General features: G+C 36.2%; 1 protein-coding gene and 1 pseudogene across 4 annotated transcripts in view; one reads left to right on the forward strand and one right to left on the reverse strand.

Annotated features, from left to right (window-relative positions):
- The window catches only part of TTLL11 (tubulin tyrosine ligase like 11), a 301,263-nt gene that overhangs the window by 41,330 nt on the left and 242,503 nt on the right, over positions 1-17,430 (forward strand). For all 4 annotated transcript variants that reach the window (XR_012473656.1, XM_074211653.1, XM_074211655.1 and 1 more), the window contains exon 2: positions 14,910-15,006. Coding sequence is in view for 3 of the 4 variants with exons in the window: in XM_074211653.1 (XP_074067754.1) it covers positions 14,910-15,006 (97 nt within the window). In the remaining variant the exon portion in view is untranslated. The remainder of the gene's footprint in view (positions 1-14,909; positions 15,007-17,430) is intronic.
- Positions 11,394-12,927, reverse strand: LOC141505651 (putative aarF domain-containing protein kinase 5 pseudogene; annotated as a pseudogene).

Below are 17,430 nucleotides of genomic sequence, written 5' to 3' on the forward strand. Positions count from 1 at the left end.
AAAAAGATATTTTTGGGGCAGCTAGGTATTGCATAGATAGAGAACCAGCCCTGAAAGTCAGGAGGCTCTGAGTTCAAATCCAGCCTTAATATTTACTTAAATGTGTGACCTTGGGCACGTCACTTAACTCCATTGCCTTGACACCCCCCCCCCCCAAGATGTTTTGTCTTGTTACAAGTAAAATCAATCAAAGCAAATGAATACATTAACTATACCTAAAAATTTATATCTCATTCTATACCTCTAGTCCATCACTTCTCTACCAAGAGGCAAGAAGCACTTTTTTCATAGTATTCTGAAGTCATGATTGGTTACTGCTTTAATCAGAGTTCTGCAACCTTCAAAGTTGTTTTTCATCATATTATTACAGTCTTTTTTTTTTTAAGATTGATTTCCTGACTCTATTCACTTCTTTCTGCATCAGTAGTTCATAAGTTTCTTGGAAGCTGTCTTATATATTGTTTCTTATAGCACAATAATATTCTGTTACATTCATATACCATTCACATACCATACCAAAATAGCCATTTTCAGTTCTTTACTTCAACAATAAGTACTGGTATAAATGTTTTTGTAAATATGAGTCCTTTCATTCTGTTGCTGATCACTTTAGGGGTATTTTCCTAATAGTAGTATTGCTGGGTCAAAAGATATGTATAGTTTAGTGACATTTTGAGTACGTTTTTTTTAAAAAAATATTTATTTTTGAGCTTTCAATAATTTTTTAAATTTCAAATTCACTCTTTTCTTTCCTCTCTCTCTCTCTCTCCCTTCCTCCTCCCATTGAGAAGGCAAGCAATATCATATCAATTTTATATGTGAGGTCTTGCAAAACATATTTCCACGTTAGCCATGTTGCAAAAGAAAAACAGTAAGAAATGTAAAGAAAGTGAAAAAACTCTGCATTCAGAGTTTATCAGTTCTCTCTCTCTTTAGCATTTTTCATCATGACACTTTGGAATCTTCTCAGATCATTGTCTTGTGATATCAAAGTAGCAAAATCTTTCATAGTTGATAATCTTAAAATATTGTTATACTTTCTACAATGTTCTCCTGGTTCTGCTCACTTCATGATGCATCAGTTCATATTTTTTCCTAGGGTTTTCTGAAATAATCTTGCTTATTATTTCATTTATTCCATTATAACCATATACTACAACTTGTTCAGTCATTTCCTAATTCTTTGCTGTCACAAAAAATTCTGCTGTGAATGTTTGTATATGTAGGTCCTTCTCCCTTTTCTCTGTATTGCTGGGTCAAAAGCTATGCTATAAAGTTTTATGGCCCTTTGAATATAGTTCCAAATTGTTCTCCATAATGGTTGGGCTAGTTTGCAACTCCACCAAGAGTACATTAATTTCCAATTTTTCCTAATTTACCTACAATATTGTCCTTTTCTTTCCTGTTAGCTAATCTGATAGATATGAGGTGGTTCCTTAGAATTATTTTAATTTGTTTCTCCAGTAGTGATGTAGAGCATTTTATGTGATTATTGATATCTTTGATTTCTTCTGAAAACTGATTCTTCATAATCTATGACCCTTTATCAATTGAAGAAAAGCTCTTATTTTCTATAAATCTGACTCAGGTTCCTCTATATCTGAAAAACTAGGCCTTTGTCAGAGAACATGTCATAAATTTGCTCACTTAATGATGAACAAGCTGTTAATACCCTCCACATCCCAGTAATTCTGTACCCCTGTAGTTTGTTATCCAAATCCCATTCCCTATTCCCCACTATCTGATTCCTTAGTTCTACCTTTTTCAATCTATCCACCCAAAGTCTGACTTAAATATTACTCTTCCTTCCCCCTGTGCCCCCTGAAATGCCTGCTTTATAGGCAAAGAACTTGTTTTCATTTTCTGGCTACCACTGAGACCTGGCCTCCCTCTTGATGTCTGGTTAGTTTTTGTCTTTTATTATTGAAAAAACTAAAATGAAATCACTCTGTTAAAGAAAAGTTACAGAGTGTATGACTGTGGCTGATCAGACCAATACAAGCTTGGGAATGCTGTATCATAGGTTGGGCACAAATAGTCCATGTGAACACCTGGGTTGGCTTTTCTAAACTTGAGCATCTCATGTCTCCTATGAGCTGCTCCAATTCTGCCTTGCTTATAGAGCACAAAACCCTTTCTAATGAGGACATGCAATTCTGGGTGATCCTGTGCCAGTGGCTCCCATACTGCACAATCAATTCTAAGTTGTTCTGAGAGACCTTGAGAGAATTCTTGTGTCACTTTTTCTGACCCCACTGTGAGTGCTTGCCCTATGTAAGTTCTCCATAAAAAATAGTCTTTTTGGCATGTGTACATTTGACATTTGAACAATATGGCCATTCCAACATAGTTGCACTCTCTGTAGTAACATTTAAATCCATGGCTGTTTAGCTTGAGAAACGTCCTTAGTATCTGGTATCTTCTCCTTTCAGGTGATCTTCAGAATCATCCTATTCAAAACTTTTCCATTTGCTGTAACCATTGGTTCCACATATGGATGGTGTGGTGCTGGCTGATGGAGCATCTGTGGTTTCCTGGTTTTAATTGTTAAACCAAAATTAGCACAAGCAGTTGAGATCCATACTTTGTTGCATCTACTCTTCTTTGGTCTTGGCTTGTAGCCTTTTCAAGTTCAAGAATTAACCATCAGTGTGGAAGCTGACCTTGATGCTATTAGTGAAGGCATTTCATAACATAGCTAAAAACATACTAAAAAAGCACAGGAGCAAGGACACAGCCTTGTTTCACTCTTTTGGTGACCAAGAGAGCAATTGTTCACTATCCAGAATCTGGGTAAGCATGCTGCCAAGAAATTGATATACAATACTAATGATTTTTACATAATTTTCCATAGGGTCTCAATAAATATTGTATATAGACTTCTGTTCTGCTCCTGGTATTTTTCTTGGAGTTGTTAGGTAGCAAACACACATTGACTATTCTCTAGCCCTTTCTAAGCCATACTGGCTCTCAGGTAGATGTCCATCTTCCAGGTAAAGGATCAACCTATTAAGGAGGACTCTGACAAGAATCTTGCCTGCAATTATTAAAATAGAATGCCCCTATGACTGTCCTGATGGCACAGTCTACTGTGTCTGGCTACTCTTTCACCAGCAACTTTCACTTATTCCCTTTACCTTACTGGTAGAGGTGGGGACATTGGAATATTATTTGTTCCCTATCCTCTGAGTTCAGTTTGGGACATATCAAGTTTAAGATGTCTACTGGACAGACAATTCAAGGGCAATCCACTTCACTAAAAGGCAGTTGGAGATGTGAGATTGGAAGTCAGAGAGAAGTTATGACTGGTTAGAGATCAGCATAGAGTTGATAATTAAATCCATGGATGCTGATGAGATCATCAAGTGAAATAATATGGCGAGAGAAGAGAAGAGGGGCCAGGAGAGAGTCCTTTCAGCACCCATAATTAGTGGGCAGAACCTGGATGAAGATCCAGCAAAGGTTAGAGAAATATGGTCAGTTAGGGAGGAGGAAGAGGATGACCAGGAAAACTTAGAGAGAAGAGAGTATTGAAGGAAAAGAGGACAATCAGCAGTGTCAAAGGCTGTAAAGAGATAAAAAAAAACCAAGGATTCTGAAAAATTCATTGGATTTGACAAGATATCTTCAGTAACTTTAGTGAGGCTTGTTTACTGGAAGTTTAGAAGTCAGATTGTAAGGGTTAAGAAAAGAGTGAGAGGAAGGGGAGACACTTACTGAAAATAGCCTTCTCGGGGAGGCTAGGTGGTATTGTGGATAGAGCACCAGTCCTGGAGCCAGGAGTACTTGAGTTCAAATCCGGCCTCAGACACTTAATAATTACCTAGCTGTGTGGCCTTGGGCAAGACACTCAACCCCATTGCCTTGCAAAAAACCTAAAAAAAGAGAGAAAATAGCCTTCTCAAAGAGTTTAGTCACAAAAGGTAGAAGAAATATATGAGAATATTTAGCTGGGTTAGAGGGATCCAGTGATGGCTTTTTGAGAATAGGGGAAGCATATACATGATTGTAGGCAGCTAGTTTACAGGGATAGATTAAAGATAGAGTGGGATGATAAAATAGGAGACTACAGGAGATAATAATAATGGGATAATTTGTACAGATAGAGGGATTGGCCATGTCAAGGAGAGGGGTCACCTTTTCATGTGAGACAAGAGTAAAAAAAATGGAGATAATGGCAGAGACATCCAAGAAATGTTAAATATGGAGGTGGGATAATAAAAGAACAGTCAAGTGAATGACCTTTATATTTTCTGTAAAATATGAGGCAAGCTTTTTGAACTCTGAGGATGAGGAAAGGGTAGCAATAGGAGATTTGAGGAGGAATGAAAAGGGCTGAAAAGTCACTATGGTAAGTAGTATATACAGTAAGTTACTTAAGGAGATATAGAAGGATTGCATAGCAGCATATAAGGTTATGTAACAAAATTATAGTGGCCAAAATGGTTGTAAGATTTTGTTCATTTTCATTCAGCAACACATATAAGAACAAAGGCAGTTTATAGTGGATGTGAGCCAAGGCTGAAACTTGACAGGGGCACAATCAATGCTCTGATAAAGGGGAGAAGTTACTTAAGAGAGGAAGACAATGGGTAAAGGGATCAAGAATGTAAAAGGAGAGTGAGTATACCTAATATAGGTCTGTAAGGGAATTGAGGAATTGAGATTTTGGAGATCACAACCCAGAATGAAAAGCAGGGTTTGGAATTAGAAGGAGGGAGAGGTGTAAAGCCATTAGATAGTGGTCAGATAAGGAAAATTATAGTTCATGAACATGAAAATGGCACATTTGTAGAAGATGGCAAAATCAAGAGTATGACTGTATGGCTGAGGTGGGGTGGAGGGGTAGGTCTTAAGAAAATGATAGGTTGAAGAACTAGGAATTGAGGGTGTTTGAGGGAGTACCAGTATATGTATATCGAAGATACTCAGTATACAAGCAGGATTTGGGAAAGTAAAGATTTGTGAGTCAGAAACTGAATTCATTGAGAAAGGTAGAGGAGTGTCCTAAGAAGTCTTTAGATAAATTATTAGGATTTGGATTGTGTGGGAGACAGAGAGTATAAACCTCATAGAAGTTAATGAGTGATGGTGGTAGGTCTTCCCCACTTCTAAACTCCTGATTGGTTGGTTCTTGTCCTTCATTATTGAAGGAGACCAAAATGACATCACTAGGTTTGAGACAAATTACAGTGTGTCTAACTGTAGCTGATTAGACCAATACAAGCTCAGAATGCTGTATCACAGGTTGGACAAAAATAGTCCATGTGAATACCTAGGGTGGGTACTTTAAACTTACATATGTCACATTTCCTTTGAGTGCTTCAATTTTGCCTTCCTCATAGAGAGCAGCACTCTCACTGATGAGGGCTCACCATGCTGTCTCTCATTCTATACAATCAATTCTAAAGTTCTCCAATGAGACCTTCAGGATGTCTTGGTATCATTTCTTCTGACCCCCATGAGCACTTGCTCTATTACTGTTGAGAATACCAGTCTCCTAGGTTTACAACCTAAGTATAATTTTCAACTCCTCACTATCTCACCTCCCATATCCAATCTATTGCTAAGGTCTATCAATTTCATGTTCTCAACATAGGTCAAATAAATCCTTTCCTTTAATACTGTCATATCTTGGATTAGGCCCTCATTATCTCATTAGCTTGAGCTACTGCTGGTGGACCTGCCTTCCATGTCTCTTCCCACTCTGCTACCATGTCCATCTAACCAAAATGATTTTCCTAAAGTGTAGGTCTGACCATATCCCTCCCCACCCCCCAACACACTCAGAAAACTCAAGTGGTTCCCTGTCACCTCCAGGATCAAATACACCTTGATTCCCTTCCACACTTTCTAGTCTTTTCCCTGTATGCCTCCTGACTCTTGCATGCCCCATATGCTTGATTGGATGATATTGGCCACCTTCCTAGTCCCCCACACTTAAGACAACTTATCTCTTGACTCTGGACAATATTTATTGGCTGTCCTCTCTGCCTGCAATGTTCCTTCCTTCTCATCTCATCTTATTACTTCTCATATCATTTCCTGATATCCACTTCAAATAGGAATAAAAATTTTTCCTTTTACAGGATGCCCTTGCTCTGCTGATTGCTTAATATTTATTCCATGTGTAGCTTGTTCATAAATAATTGTTTGCCTATTGTATTCCTTATTGGATTGTGAACTCCTTGAAGGCAGGGAATGTCTTTTGCTTTTCTTTGTATCTCTAGAGTTTAACATAGTTCTTGGCATGTAGTCACTCAAGAAAGGGTTATTGATTGACTGACTGGCTTGGTAGTCAGTCATCAGAGAGGCTCCTGTCTTTTTTTTTTGCAAGGCAATGGGATTAAGTGACTTGCCCAAGGACACACAGCTAGGTAATTAAGTGTCTGAGGCAAATTTGAAATCAGGTCCTCTGACTCCAGGGCCGTTGCTCTATCCACTGCACCACCTAGGTCCTGTCATTTTTAACAGTGACAGAGAATCTGTCAATTTGTTCCAAAATGGTTAAATATAAAAAAAAAATTAATTTCCCATGCAGCTAGTTTATAGAAGTGCAGAGGTTCCCAAACTTTCTTCATTCATGGTGCCCTTAGTGTCTCAGTAATTTTTTCATGATGTTCCTAGGCCAAAAGAAATATCTACCAATTCCATTTATTAAGTGATTGGGTACAAAAAGATTAAGAAGTATTTGTCTTAACAACTTAGTAGCTATTTGAAAATACAATAGGCATAAATTAAAACCAAATAGTTACTGTCATAGCCAAAGTAGAATTAAAATCTACTCAAACTTTTGGGAACATTATCAAAAGGAATGTAGCTTGAACCAATGTTGAAAACTGATTTGCCTTCTTTTCCTCTAAAATTATAAATCATTTTACCTCTTCCCTTGGTGCTCTAATATTAGTCAGGTTCATCAATCACAGTTCTTGATTGCTTGATAAGCTGCTATTGTTATCAATATATCATCACAGATTGTTTACTTGATTGTTTGATAAGCAGCATTGACTCAGAGTGAATGCTGTGTAAATTCTATTCAATAGATTTAGCCCAGTGGGGGAATAAGATACATTCCTATTTGGGTTTAAAAATCTAACAATCTACAGGGAAGTGGGGCAGCATTGGAAAAGGGGAAGATAAGGGAAGAAGGGACTGACAAAAGGAAAGGGAAGATATAAGTGAAAATAAACTGAAATTTAAGTTTTTAAAAGATAAATCAAAGGAAAAAAAGTAAAATTTTGGTGAGGAAGAATAAGAGAAAAGGAAAGAGATAAATATAAAAGGATAAAGATTGCATAGAGGGAAATACAAAATTAGTAATCCTAACTGTAATGTGAATGGGGTGAACTGTCCTATAAAATGGAAATGGAAGCAGAATGGATTAAAAACTAGAATCCTACAATATATTGTTTACAAGAAACACATTTGAAACAGAAAGATACACACAGGGTAAAGGTAAAAGGTTAGAGCAAAATATATTATGCCTCAGCTGAAGTAAAAAAATCTGGTAGCAATTCTAATCTCAGACAAAGTAAAAGCAAAAATCAATCTCATTAAAAGGGATAAGGAAGGAAGCTACATCTTAAAAGGCACCATTGGAAATGAAGCTATATCATTGCTAAACATGCATGCACCAAGTGGGATAGCTTCCAGATTCCTAGAGGAAAAGTTGAGTGAATTACAAGGAGAAACAGACAGCAAAATTTTAATAATGGGAGACTTCAACCTCCCTCTCTCAGAACTACATAAATCTAACCACAAAATAAATAGGAAGGAAGTTAAGAAAGTGAATGAAATCTTAGAAAACTTAGATATGATAGATCTCTGGAGAAAACTTAATGGGGACAGGAGAGAATATAACTTTTTCTTGGCGGTACATGGCACCTTCACCAAAACTGACCATGTACTAGGGCACAAAAACCTTAAAATCAAATATACACTTCTCAGATCATGATTCAATAAAAATTACATGAGTAAAGGGTCAGGGAAGGATAAACCAAGAACTAATTAGAGATTAAATAACTTTATCTTAAATAATGGGTGGATCAAATAGCAAATAATAGAAATAATCTAATTATATCCAAGAAAATGATAATAATGAGAAACCATACCAAAATTTATGGGATGCAGCCAAGGCAGTTTTGAGGAGAAACTTTATATATCTCTAATTGCCTATATGAATAAAATAGAGAAAGAAGAGGTTAATTAATTGGGTATGCAACTAAAAAAGCGAGGAAAAAGAACGAATTAAACATCCCCCAATGAAATTAAATACCAAACTGGAAATTCTGAAATTCAAGGGGAGTTAATAAAATAGAAAACAAAAAATAAATCTAAGAGTTGATTTTATGAAAAAGCCAATAAAATAGACAAACCTCTGGTTAATCTGATTTTTTTTTAAAGAGAGAAGATAACCAAATAGCCAGCATCAAAAATGAAAAGGAAGAACTCTCCACCAATGAGGAAGAAATTAAAGAGATAATTTGGAGCTACTTTGCCAAACTGTATGCTAATAAAGTGGACAACTTAAGTGAAGTGAATGAATACTTACAAAAATACAAACTGCCCGGATTAACAGAAGAGGAAATAAATTAATTAAATAACTGCATCTCAGAAAAAGAAATTGAAGAAACCATTATTAAACTCCCTAAGAAAAAGTGGCCAGGTCCAGATGGATTTACAAGTGAACTATACCAAACATTTTAGGGACAATTAATTCCTATTCTACATAAACTATTTAAAAAAATAGGAGAGGAAGGTGTTCTACCAAACTCCTTTTATGACAACAACATGGTGCTGATACCTAAGCCAGGAAGAACCAAAACAAAGAAAATTATAGACCAATCTCCCTAATGAATATTGATGCAAAACCCTTAAATAAAATCTTAGCAACGAGACTACAGCAAATTATTACCGGTATAATACATGATGATCAGGTTGGATTTATACCAGGCAAGCAGGGACAGTTCAACATTAGGAAAACACTAAACATAAATATATCAACAGTAAAACTAACAGAAATCATATGATTATCTTAATAGATGCTGAAAATCCTTTGATAAAATGCAACATCCATTCCTATTAAAAACACTAGAAAGTATAGGAATAGAGTTTGCATTAAAATAATAAATAGGTATCTATCTAAAACCATCAACAAATATTATATTTAATAGGAATAAACTCTGATCATTTCCAATAAATTCAGGGGTGAAACAAGGATGCCCACTATCACCATTACTATTCAATTTAGTATTAGCAGTAGCAATAAGAGAAGAAAAAGAAATCGAAGGAATCAGAATAGGCAATGAGGAAGCAAAACTTTCACTCTTTGCACATGATATGATGGTATACTTAGAGAATCCAAGAAATTCATCTAAAAAACTCCTTGAAACAATTAACAAATTCAGTAAAGTAGCAGGATATAAAATAAACCCATATAAATCATCAGCATTTCTGAATATGAAGAACAAAGCCCAAGAACAAGAGATAGAAAGAGAAATTCCATTTAAAATAACTGTAGCTAACATTAATACTTGGTAATTTACTCCCAAGACAAACCCAGAAATTGTATGAACACAATTATAAAGCTCTCCTCACCCAAAGTCAGTTCTAAATAATTGGAAAATGTCAAATGCTCATGGTTAGATCGAGCTAATATAATAAAAATGATCATTCTACCCAAACTAAATTACTTATTCAGTGCCATACCAATCAAACTACCACATAAATACTTTACCAAGCTAGAAAAAATAGTAACAAAATTCATCTGGAGTAACAAGAGGGCAAGAATAGCAAGGAAATTGATGAAAAAAAATGTAAATGAAGGTGGCCTAGCTCTACCAGATCTAAAACTATACTATAAAGTAGCAGTCATCAAAACTGCCTGGTACTGGTGAAGAAATAGTTTAATGGATTAGGATAAGTTCAAAAGAAACCACAGTAGGGGCGGCTAGATGGCGCAGTGGATAAAGCATCGGCCCTGGAGTCAGGAGTACCTGGATTCAAATTCAGTCTCAGACACTTAATAATTACCTAGCTGTGTGGCCTTGGGCAAGCCACTTAACTCCATTTGCCTTGCAAAAAAAACCTAATAAAAATAATAATTTGTATTAAAAAAAAGAAACCACAGTAAATGACTACAGCAATCTACTATTTGACAAACTCAAAGATATCAGCCTCTGGGATAAGAACTCATTATTTGACAAATTGTTGGGAAAATTGGAAAATAGTATGACAAAAACTAGGCATAGATCCACATCTCATACCATATACCAAAATAAGATAAAAATGGGTACAGGATTTAGACATAAACAGTTACACCATAGGTAAATTAATAGACCAAAAAATATTCTATCTATTTGATCTATGGAAAAGGAATAAATTTATGACCAAACAAGAATTAGAGCACATTATAAACTGCAGAATGAATGATTTTGACTGTATTAAATTAAAAAGCTTTTGCACTAATAAAATCAATACTGCCCCCCCCCCCAAAGCGGAAAGCGGGGAAACAATCTTTCACAATGAAGAGTTCTGATAAAGGTCTCATTTCTAAAATATATAGAGAATTGCATTCGATTTATAAGGTCACAAGTCATTCCCCAATTGGTAAAAGGATATGAACAGACAGTTTTCAAATGAAGAAATTAAAGCTATCTATAAGCATGTGAAAAAATGCTCTAGGTCACTATTGATTAGAGAAATGCAAATTAAAACAACAATGACACCTATTAGATTAGCCCAGATGAGAAAAAGGGAAGATGATCAATGTTGGAAAGTTTGTGGGAGAATTGGAACATTGATGCATTGCTGGTGGAGTTGAGAGTGGATCCAATCTTTCTGGAAAGCAATATAGAACTATGCCCAAAGAGCAATAAAACTGTTCATACACTTTGACCCAGAAATTCCAATTCTAGGACTATATCCAGAAGAAATTGTAAAAAATAGTAAAAGTCCTACATGTTCCAAAATACTTATAGCAACCCTTTTTTTTTTTTCGTAAGCACCTTTCCCAAACTTTCAATTTATTGCCACATATATTTGTTTGTGTTTTACCCTTACCTACTCAACCCTGTCTCTCTCTGTGCTTCCAGATTCTGGATGACCTTTTGGAGATTGAGCATGTTACAGCTCATTTCTAGTTGCCCTTATCTCAAATACACACTTTTGGATAAAAAACAAGTTTTGTTTTTAAGGAAACTAAAGGGTGTGGGGATGTATGTAAGATTTTTTTCTGTGATGAAGCTGCCATGGGATGAAGAAAGAGGGTCCTTCCCATAATTGAAGAGTCTGCTCTCCTAGCACCCCATAAAAAAGGAAGCTGCAGTTGGAGGCTGAGCATTGCATCCACTCCATTATTCTCTGTCCCAAGGGATCTCCCCTGCCTTAGTCTGAGCAAGTAGAAACACTGTCATCTCTCTCATTTTTGGCCACTTGACTGGTGAGGGTCTTGCTGCCCTGGTGGCTGAGGCCTGCTCCTCCTTTCTTTGTTGAGGTGAATCTGTGGCTGAGGGTGGGTCACCCAGACCTATGGTTCCATTTTCTTGATTATCTCCTCAGGCTCAGGCATGACACCCAGGTTAACCAGGAATTTGATGAACATGGAGGTTAGGCACATTGACAACATCTCCCTCCTGAGGACAATTTCAAACTTGAGCCTCTCCCATTTGACTTTGATCCAATTCAGGAGGTTTTTGTGCAAGCCACCTTTGGTCTGGTGTCCCATCAGGCGGCTCCAGCTCCTCACAGCACTCTTGGCCATGAGGAAGTAGCAGTCCACAGGGGCCTTCGGGGTCATGGTGATAGAGCGCACGGTGTTGATGTTGAGCAGGACTAGCAGCATGGGGCGGGGCAAGGCCTTCAGTACCTCCATGATTCGGGCAAAGTGTTCCTTGGCCATTTCCTGCATGTAGGTTGTCTCTGCATGCCAGATCTCCATAACTGATTCATTTGAATTGGTTGTTGCATCAGGATCTCACAGAACAGGAAATAGTCTTTAACACCAAGTTCAGCAGAATGTTTCTTCATGGCTGCATCATCCCACAAGATAATGGTCTGCCACAGTTGGCACAAAGCCAAGCGATCCTTCTCATCCAGGAACTGGTAGAGGCCATGAACCAGCAACACCAATTCTGCTTGCCCGTCTGAGCCTTTCCGTACTAATACATTTCCAGGATGGGAATCTGAGTGGATGAAGCCCGTGTAAAAGATCTATTCAGCAAATACTTGGATCAATTTAGATGATGTATCACTCAAGCTGAGCCCCAGCTTCTTGATCTCTTCCACATTGTTGATCTTGCAGCCCTTACAGAAGTCAGCTGTTAAGACCCTCTTGCTGGACTTGTCCCAGTGAACATGGGGTACCACTACATAGTGAAAGTGCTTCAAGTCTTTGGCACAGTGCTCTGAGTTTCGACCCTCATTCTCAAAGTCCAGTTCCTGGGCCAAGGTCCCTTTCAGATCCTTGAGGACCCAGCTGAAGCCAAAGCTGGGATGAATGAACTCGATGATCTGCAGCAGAAGCTCAAGGGTTTGGATGTCCCCATAAAACCTGTCCCTTAGGACAATGTACTGCACCTTCACAGCCACCTCTGTACCATCCTTCAGTTTTGCTTTGTGCACTTGGGCCAGGCTGGCTGCTGCTACAGGCTCATAGTCAAATTCCTGGAACAACTCACTGGCAGGGGCCTGGAAATCCTCCAGGAACAGCTCATCCACCTCTTTGTAGCCCTGAGTAAGGGCTTTATCCTCCAGTAGGCAAAGGGTGGTGATGTACTCAGGGAGTAGCAGGTGGTTAAAGGGGCAGAGTCCCTGGCCCAGCTTCACATAGAGGCTTCCATTGAGGATGGCTCCAGCTACCAGGGCATCAGCTGCCCGCTGGTGATACGCTGACATCACCTCCATGTAGCCAGGGCTGTTCTCGTCTACCCCTCGGTAGCAACCCTTTTTGTAGTGACAAAGAACTGGAAATTGAGGGTATGCCCGTCAATTGGGGAATGGCTAAACAAGTTATTGTTTATGAATACTATGGAATATTATTGTTCTATAAGAAACAATAAATGGCTGGACTCTAGAGAAGCATGGAATGACTTTATGGGATCTGATGCTGAGTAAAGGGAGTATAGCCAAGAGAACAATTTACACATCAACATTATTAGATGAACAACCTTGATGGAAGCAAACCCTCTCAGCAGTCTGGAGAGCTAGGACAACCGTATTTGACAGATTATGGTCCATATTATCCCTAACCAGAGGAAGAAAAACAAAACAAAACACACAGGGAAAAAAAAATGCCCCTACTGAATCTGATGAACACTTTAATAAAATATATATGTAAAATGCAAACCTGACTTCCCAAATGAGGGGAGAAAGAAGCCAGAAATAAAGGAACTTGAGAGAAAATGGTAGATTAAAAACTATTTGGATGAAATGGGGTCCAGAGAAATGGACAAGAAGAGCTAGAGTGGGATTTTGGAGAAGTCCAGAGTGAATTTGAATGAAAACATTCTCTCATGTATTATGTTTTGTATACTTGTGCCCCTAACCTCCACTCTATCAGATTGTAAAATATCTGAGAGATGTTTGTTATCTTTTGACTTTGCATCTTTAATATTGAACAGAGTGCCTTTTAAACTTTAAGGTTTAATAAGTGATTCAGGCAGAATATTGGCTTTTTAATTTGTTTGCTTTTCCTTTCCTAAATAGTGGAAGAAAATGACATATATTTTCTTCTCCTTGTTTTCATGGTATCTTCTGAATTAATAATCTACACTCCATTTGATGCAAAATAAAATGATTGAAAATGCTATAAATTATAAATACCAAGTTGTTGATGCTTATAAAATGTGTAGTATATGTCTTTTTAGGCCTTTTAAATTGGTATAATTTATTTAAAAGGTGTGATTCTGTTTTATCTCTTTTTCAATTTGGAATGCTTGGAGAAGCAACATAGACTAGAAGAATATTAGTCTGGGAGCTTAGGATGTAGTTTTGAGTCATGGAATGTATGTTCTTGATAAACTCACAGTTCCCAAAGACCTTAGTTTTCTCACCTGTAAAATTAGAGAATTGGATTAGATTACTTCTAATGGTCTTTCTAGTTTTGAATCTATTATCTTGTGACCTATAAAATGGGGCAGTGTAAGTGAAATATTCCTCCTATCTTTAATTTCCTGTATTCTAAACTTGTATGAAAATAGAATGCAAGAACAGAAAGAGATCTTTGAAGAATTTTATATTGTTCTAAAAGTCTATTTAGATCAAGAAAGTAATCTTATAAAATGTTGAAGCTTCATAAGTCTTTGTTGGAAGAATATTGAACTTAATAGATATAAATCACTTCAGATTATATAGACTAAATTTCAGAAACAAGAACAAATGATACAAGTGTAATTTCAGTTGTTGCTTGTCCTTTTTTTCTCAGAGGACCATGATATCAGGAAAGGTGATTCCAGAAAATAGAATGATAGAAGAGATCTATCATTTAATTTTAGAACAGAAAAACTTAGAAATTTAAAGTTGGAAGGGACTTTAAATAGCACTTAGTTATATCTCCTTATAAACTTAGGTCAGAGAAGGAAAATGACTTGCTTGAGCTTTTAAAGTTAGCTAGTTATGGAATTCAACAAGTGCCTTTTGTGATGTAATATGTGGGATTGGTTTCTACTCTCCATGAGAGATAGTATAGTTGGGAAAAAGAATTTATGTGATGAAATAATTAATAGAAATAGGAGACAGAATATCTATCCACTACATAACCTAGGTTTTAAAAGATTATCTTCCTGATCTTTAAAACAAAAAAACCCAACCTAGGTTCAAATTTATCCACTACCTGATTTACTTGAACCTTCATTTCATGGAAATTGAATGAAAGTTATAATCTAATTTTTTTAAATTTCTATTTCTTCCAGTTTCCCTTTGGTCGTCGCTTGCCCTGTGATATCTACTGGCATGGAGTTTCCTTTCACGATAGTGACATACTCTCAGGTCAAGTGAACAAGTTCCCAGGTATCAGTTGGCACTGTTATTCTTTAAGTGTCTTCCTTAAGTATATAAATAACAATCAACAACAATATCAAAAGTCAAACTTGTGGATTCTCAAAAGGAATTCATTGCTGAATTTTGTCATGTTATCTTGGAAAAGAGATGAACTTAATATGATTAGGATGCAAACTTAAGATTTCATAGACTAAGAAAAATTTAAAAGAAAAAACAAAAAAGATTTCATAGGCTAAAAGCTCAGAAAACACAAAAAAATGAATTGTATTGGTTTAATTTCACTGTGAGCATAGACTAAAGAATAGAGAAGTAAAAGGAGGCTGAGAACAAAGAATATAAAACTGGGAAGAATCTTAGCATATAGAATATTGAAGATGCTACCTTGGGAGAGGTTACCTTGGGAGAGAATTGCAATCAGTGATATATCAAGTTATAAACTACTGGGGCTTTCATATACTAGAAGCTATGAGTATAAAGGTAAAACAGTATCAGCTTATGTGACTTTCAAAAGGGCATGATTTTTACCTTTTGAATCATAGAAATATTATGTGACCTTTAATCCCTAGGAGAGTTTACCTATTTTATACAAGAAAAAGTAGAAGTTCAAGTCTAGGATCATAGGTATGGGCATCTAGGTGATGTAGTGGATACACCACCAGGCCTAGAGTTAAAACGATCTAAGTTCAGATCCAGTCTCAGACACTTACTATGTAACCCTAGGCAAATCACTTAACAATATTTGACTCAGTTTCCTCATATTAAAATGAACTGGAGAAGAAAAAATGGCAAATCACTCCAGTATCCTTGCCAAGAAAACCTCAAATGAACTCATAAAGAGTTGGATACAACTGAAATTACTGAACAACAAAAAAATAGTCCAGGAGAGTTCGTGAATGCATGTGCTATTTCCTCTATTAGAATTTAAACTCTCTTAGGTCTGGTACACAATTAGATCTGAGACATTCCATTGTACTTTGGGGGCTCTCATTGTTAAGAAGTTTTCCATTAATCATTGAACTCTGCCTTTGTAGAGCTCTTCTTGTTCTCTGGTTGTCTCCTGGTTCTGTGCAGAATAAATCTAATAACCACTTTTATTTACTCTCTCCCAAAAGGTAGCACTTTTAAGGATGAAGTTTAAGTAAACATGAATTCTTGCCATCAATGAGGTCTTGTTCTTAAATGCAGTCTCTAAGAAAATACAGTTATTACTGAAGCAAATTCATGTCAGTTACTAAGGATGAAGAAATCCCAGGTCTGAAGAGGTAGCTCTGGCATTTTATTTTCTAAGGAACTTTCTAGTTATGACATTTTCGAATTGAATTTTTTTTAATTACCCAAATCTTTGAATATTCTAAAAATGTATCCACCATACATTTTCTATCACTGACAGTTCTTTCCATTGGAAATTCCAGGCAAGGACAAATATTGAGTAAACAAAGTTTTTGGATCCACATATGACAGATATTATGTTTGTGGTATGACATCATGATTTGGTAATTTCTGCGAACCTTTTATTTATATAAAAATGGTATAATATCTTAACGAATGATTCTAATGTAAAACTATTTATTTGAAAAGAATCTAAGTGTACCTTGCTTTTTATAAACTCATATGCTAATAGTAAGACTTTTATTTTGTTATGTATATTTGTAATTCTTTTATAAATATTATAAATAATGCTTAGACTCAATGCTACTATGAGATCTGCAGTTCAGTTCTATTATGGGTTAAGTTGGCCTGATCTAAAATTTAATCACTATTTTTGAACAACATTTTAGCTCTGAAAAAATGAACTCTTCCCCATTTCCATCTCTTATTTTCTCATTGTTAATTTGTTAATGACTTTTAAAGAATTTATTAAGTATTTTCCCCACAATTACTCTAAGATAGATAGATGCAAGTATTATTATCCTCAGTTTACAAATATGTGGACTATGACTCCAAAAGTTTAAATGACTTACCCTTTTTCACATAGGTGGTAAATATATGAACTAAAATTGGAACTCAGGTCTTCTGAATCCATGACAGCATACTTCACAACATCTGATAATGTCCCTACTTTTATTTAAGGCCCATGAAACCTTCCCTGATGTATCTTACATTTTTTGACCCATCTCTAATGCTTTATGGCACTTTGAATCTCTTTTCTGTACACATTAAAAGCCATCAATGCCTGGTAGTTAGTGTGCTTGATTTGTGGTCAAAGGACCAGTCAACAAGCATTTATGTTTTATGTGCCAGGTGTGCATATATAACATATTCACATGTATGCATTTATATATGTGTATATATGTACATATATACACATATACATATACATATTCATGTGGATGTGAATGTGGATACAGGCACATATAAATATATACATATATGTATATGAATTTTTATAGACACACATATGTACACATGTTTGTGTGTATATATACTGTATGT

Source organism: Macrotis lagotis, chromosome 1, assembly GCF_037893015.1.
Source record: "Macrotis lagotis isolate mMagLag1 chromosome 1, bilby.v1.9.chrom.fasta, whole genome shotgun sequence".
In the NCBI taxonomy this organism is placed as follows: domain Eukaryota; kingdom Metazoa; phylum Chordata; class Mammalia; order Peramelemorphia; family Peramelidae; genus Macrotis; species Macrotis lagotis.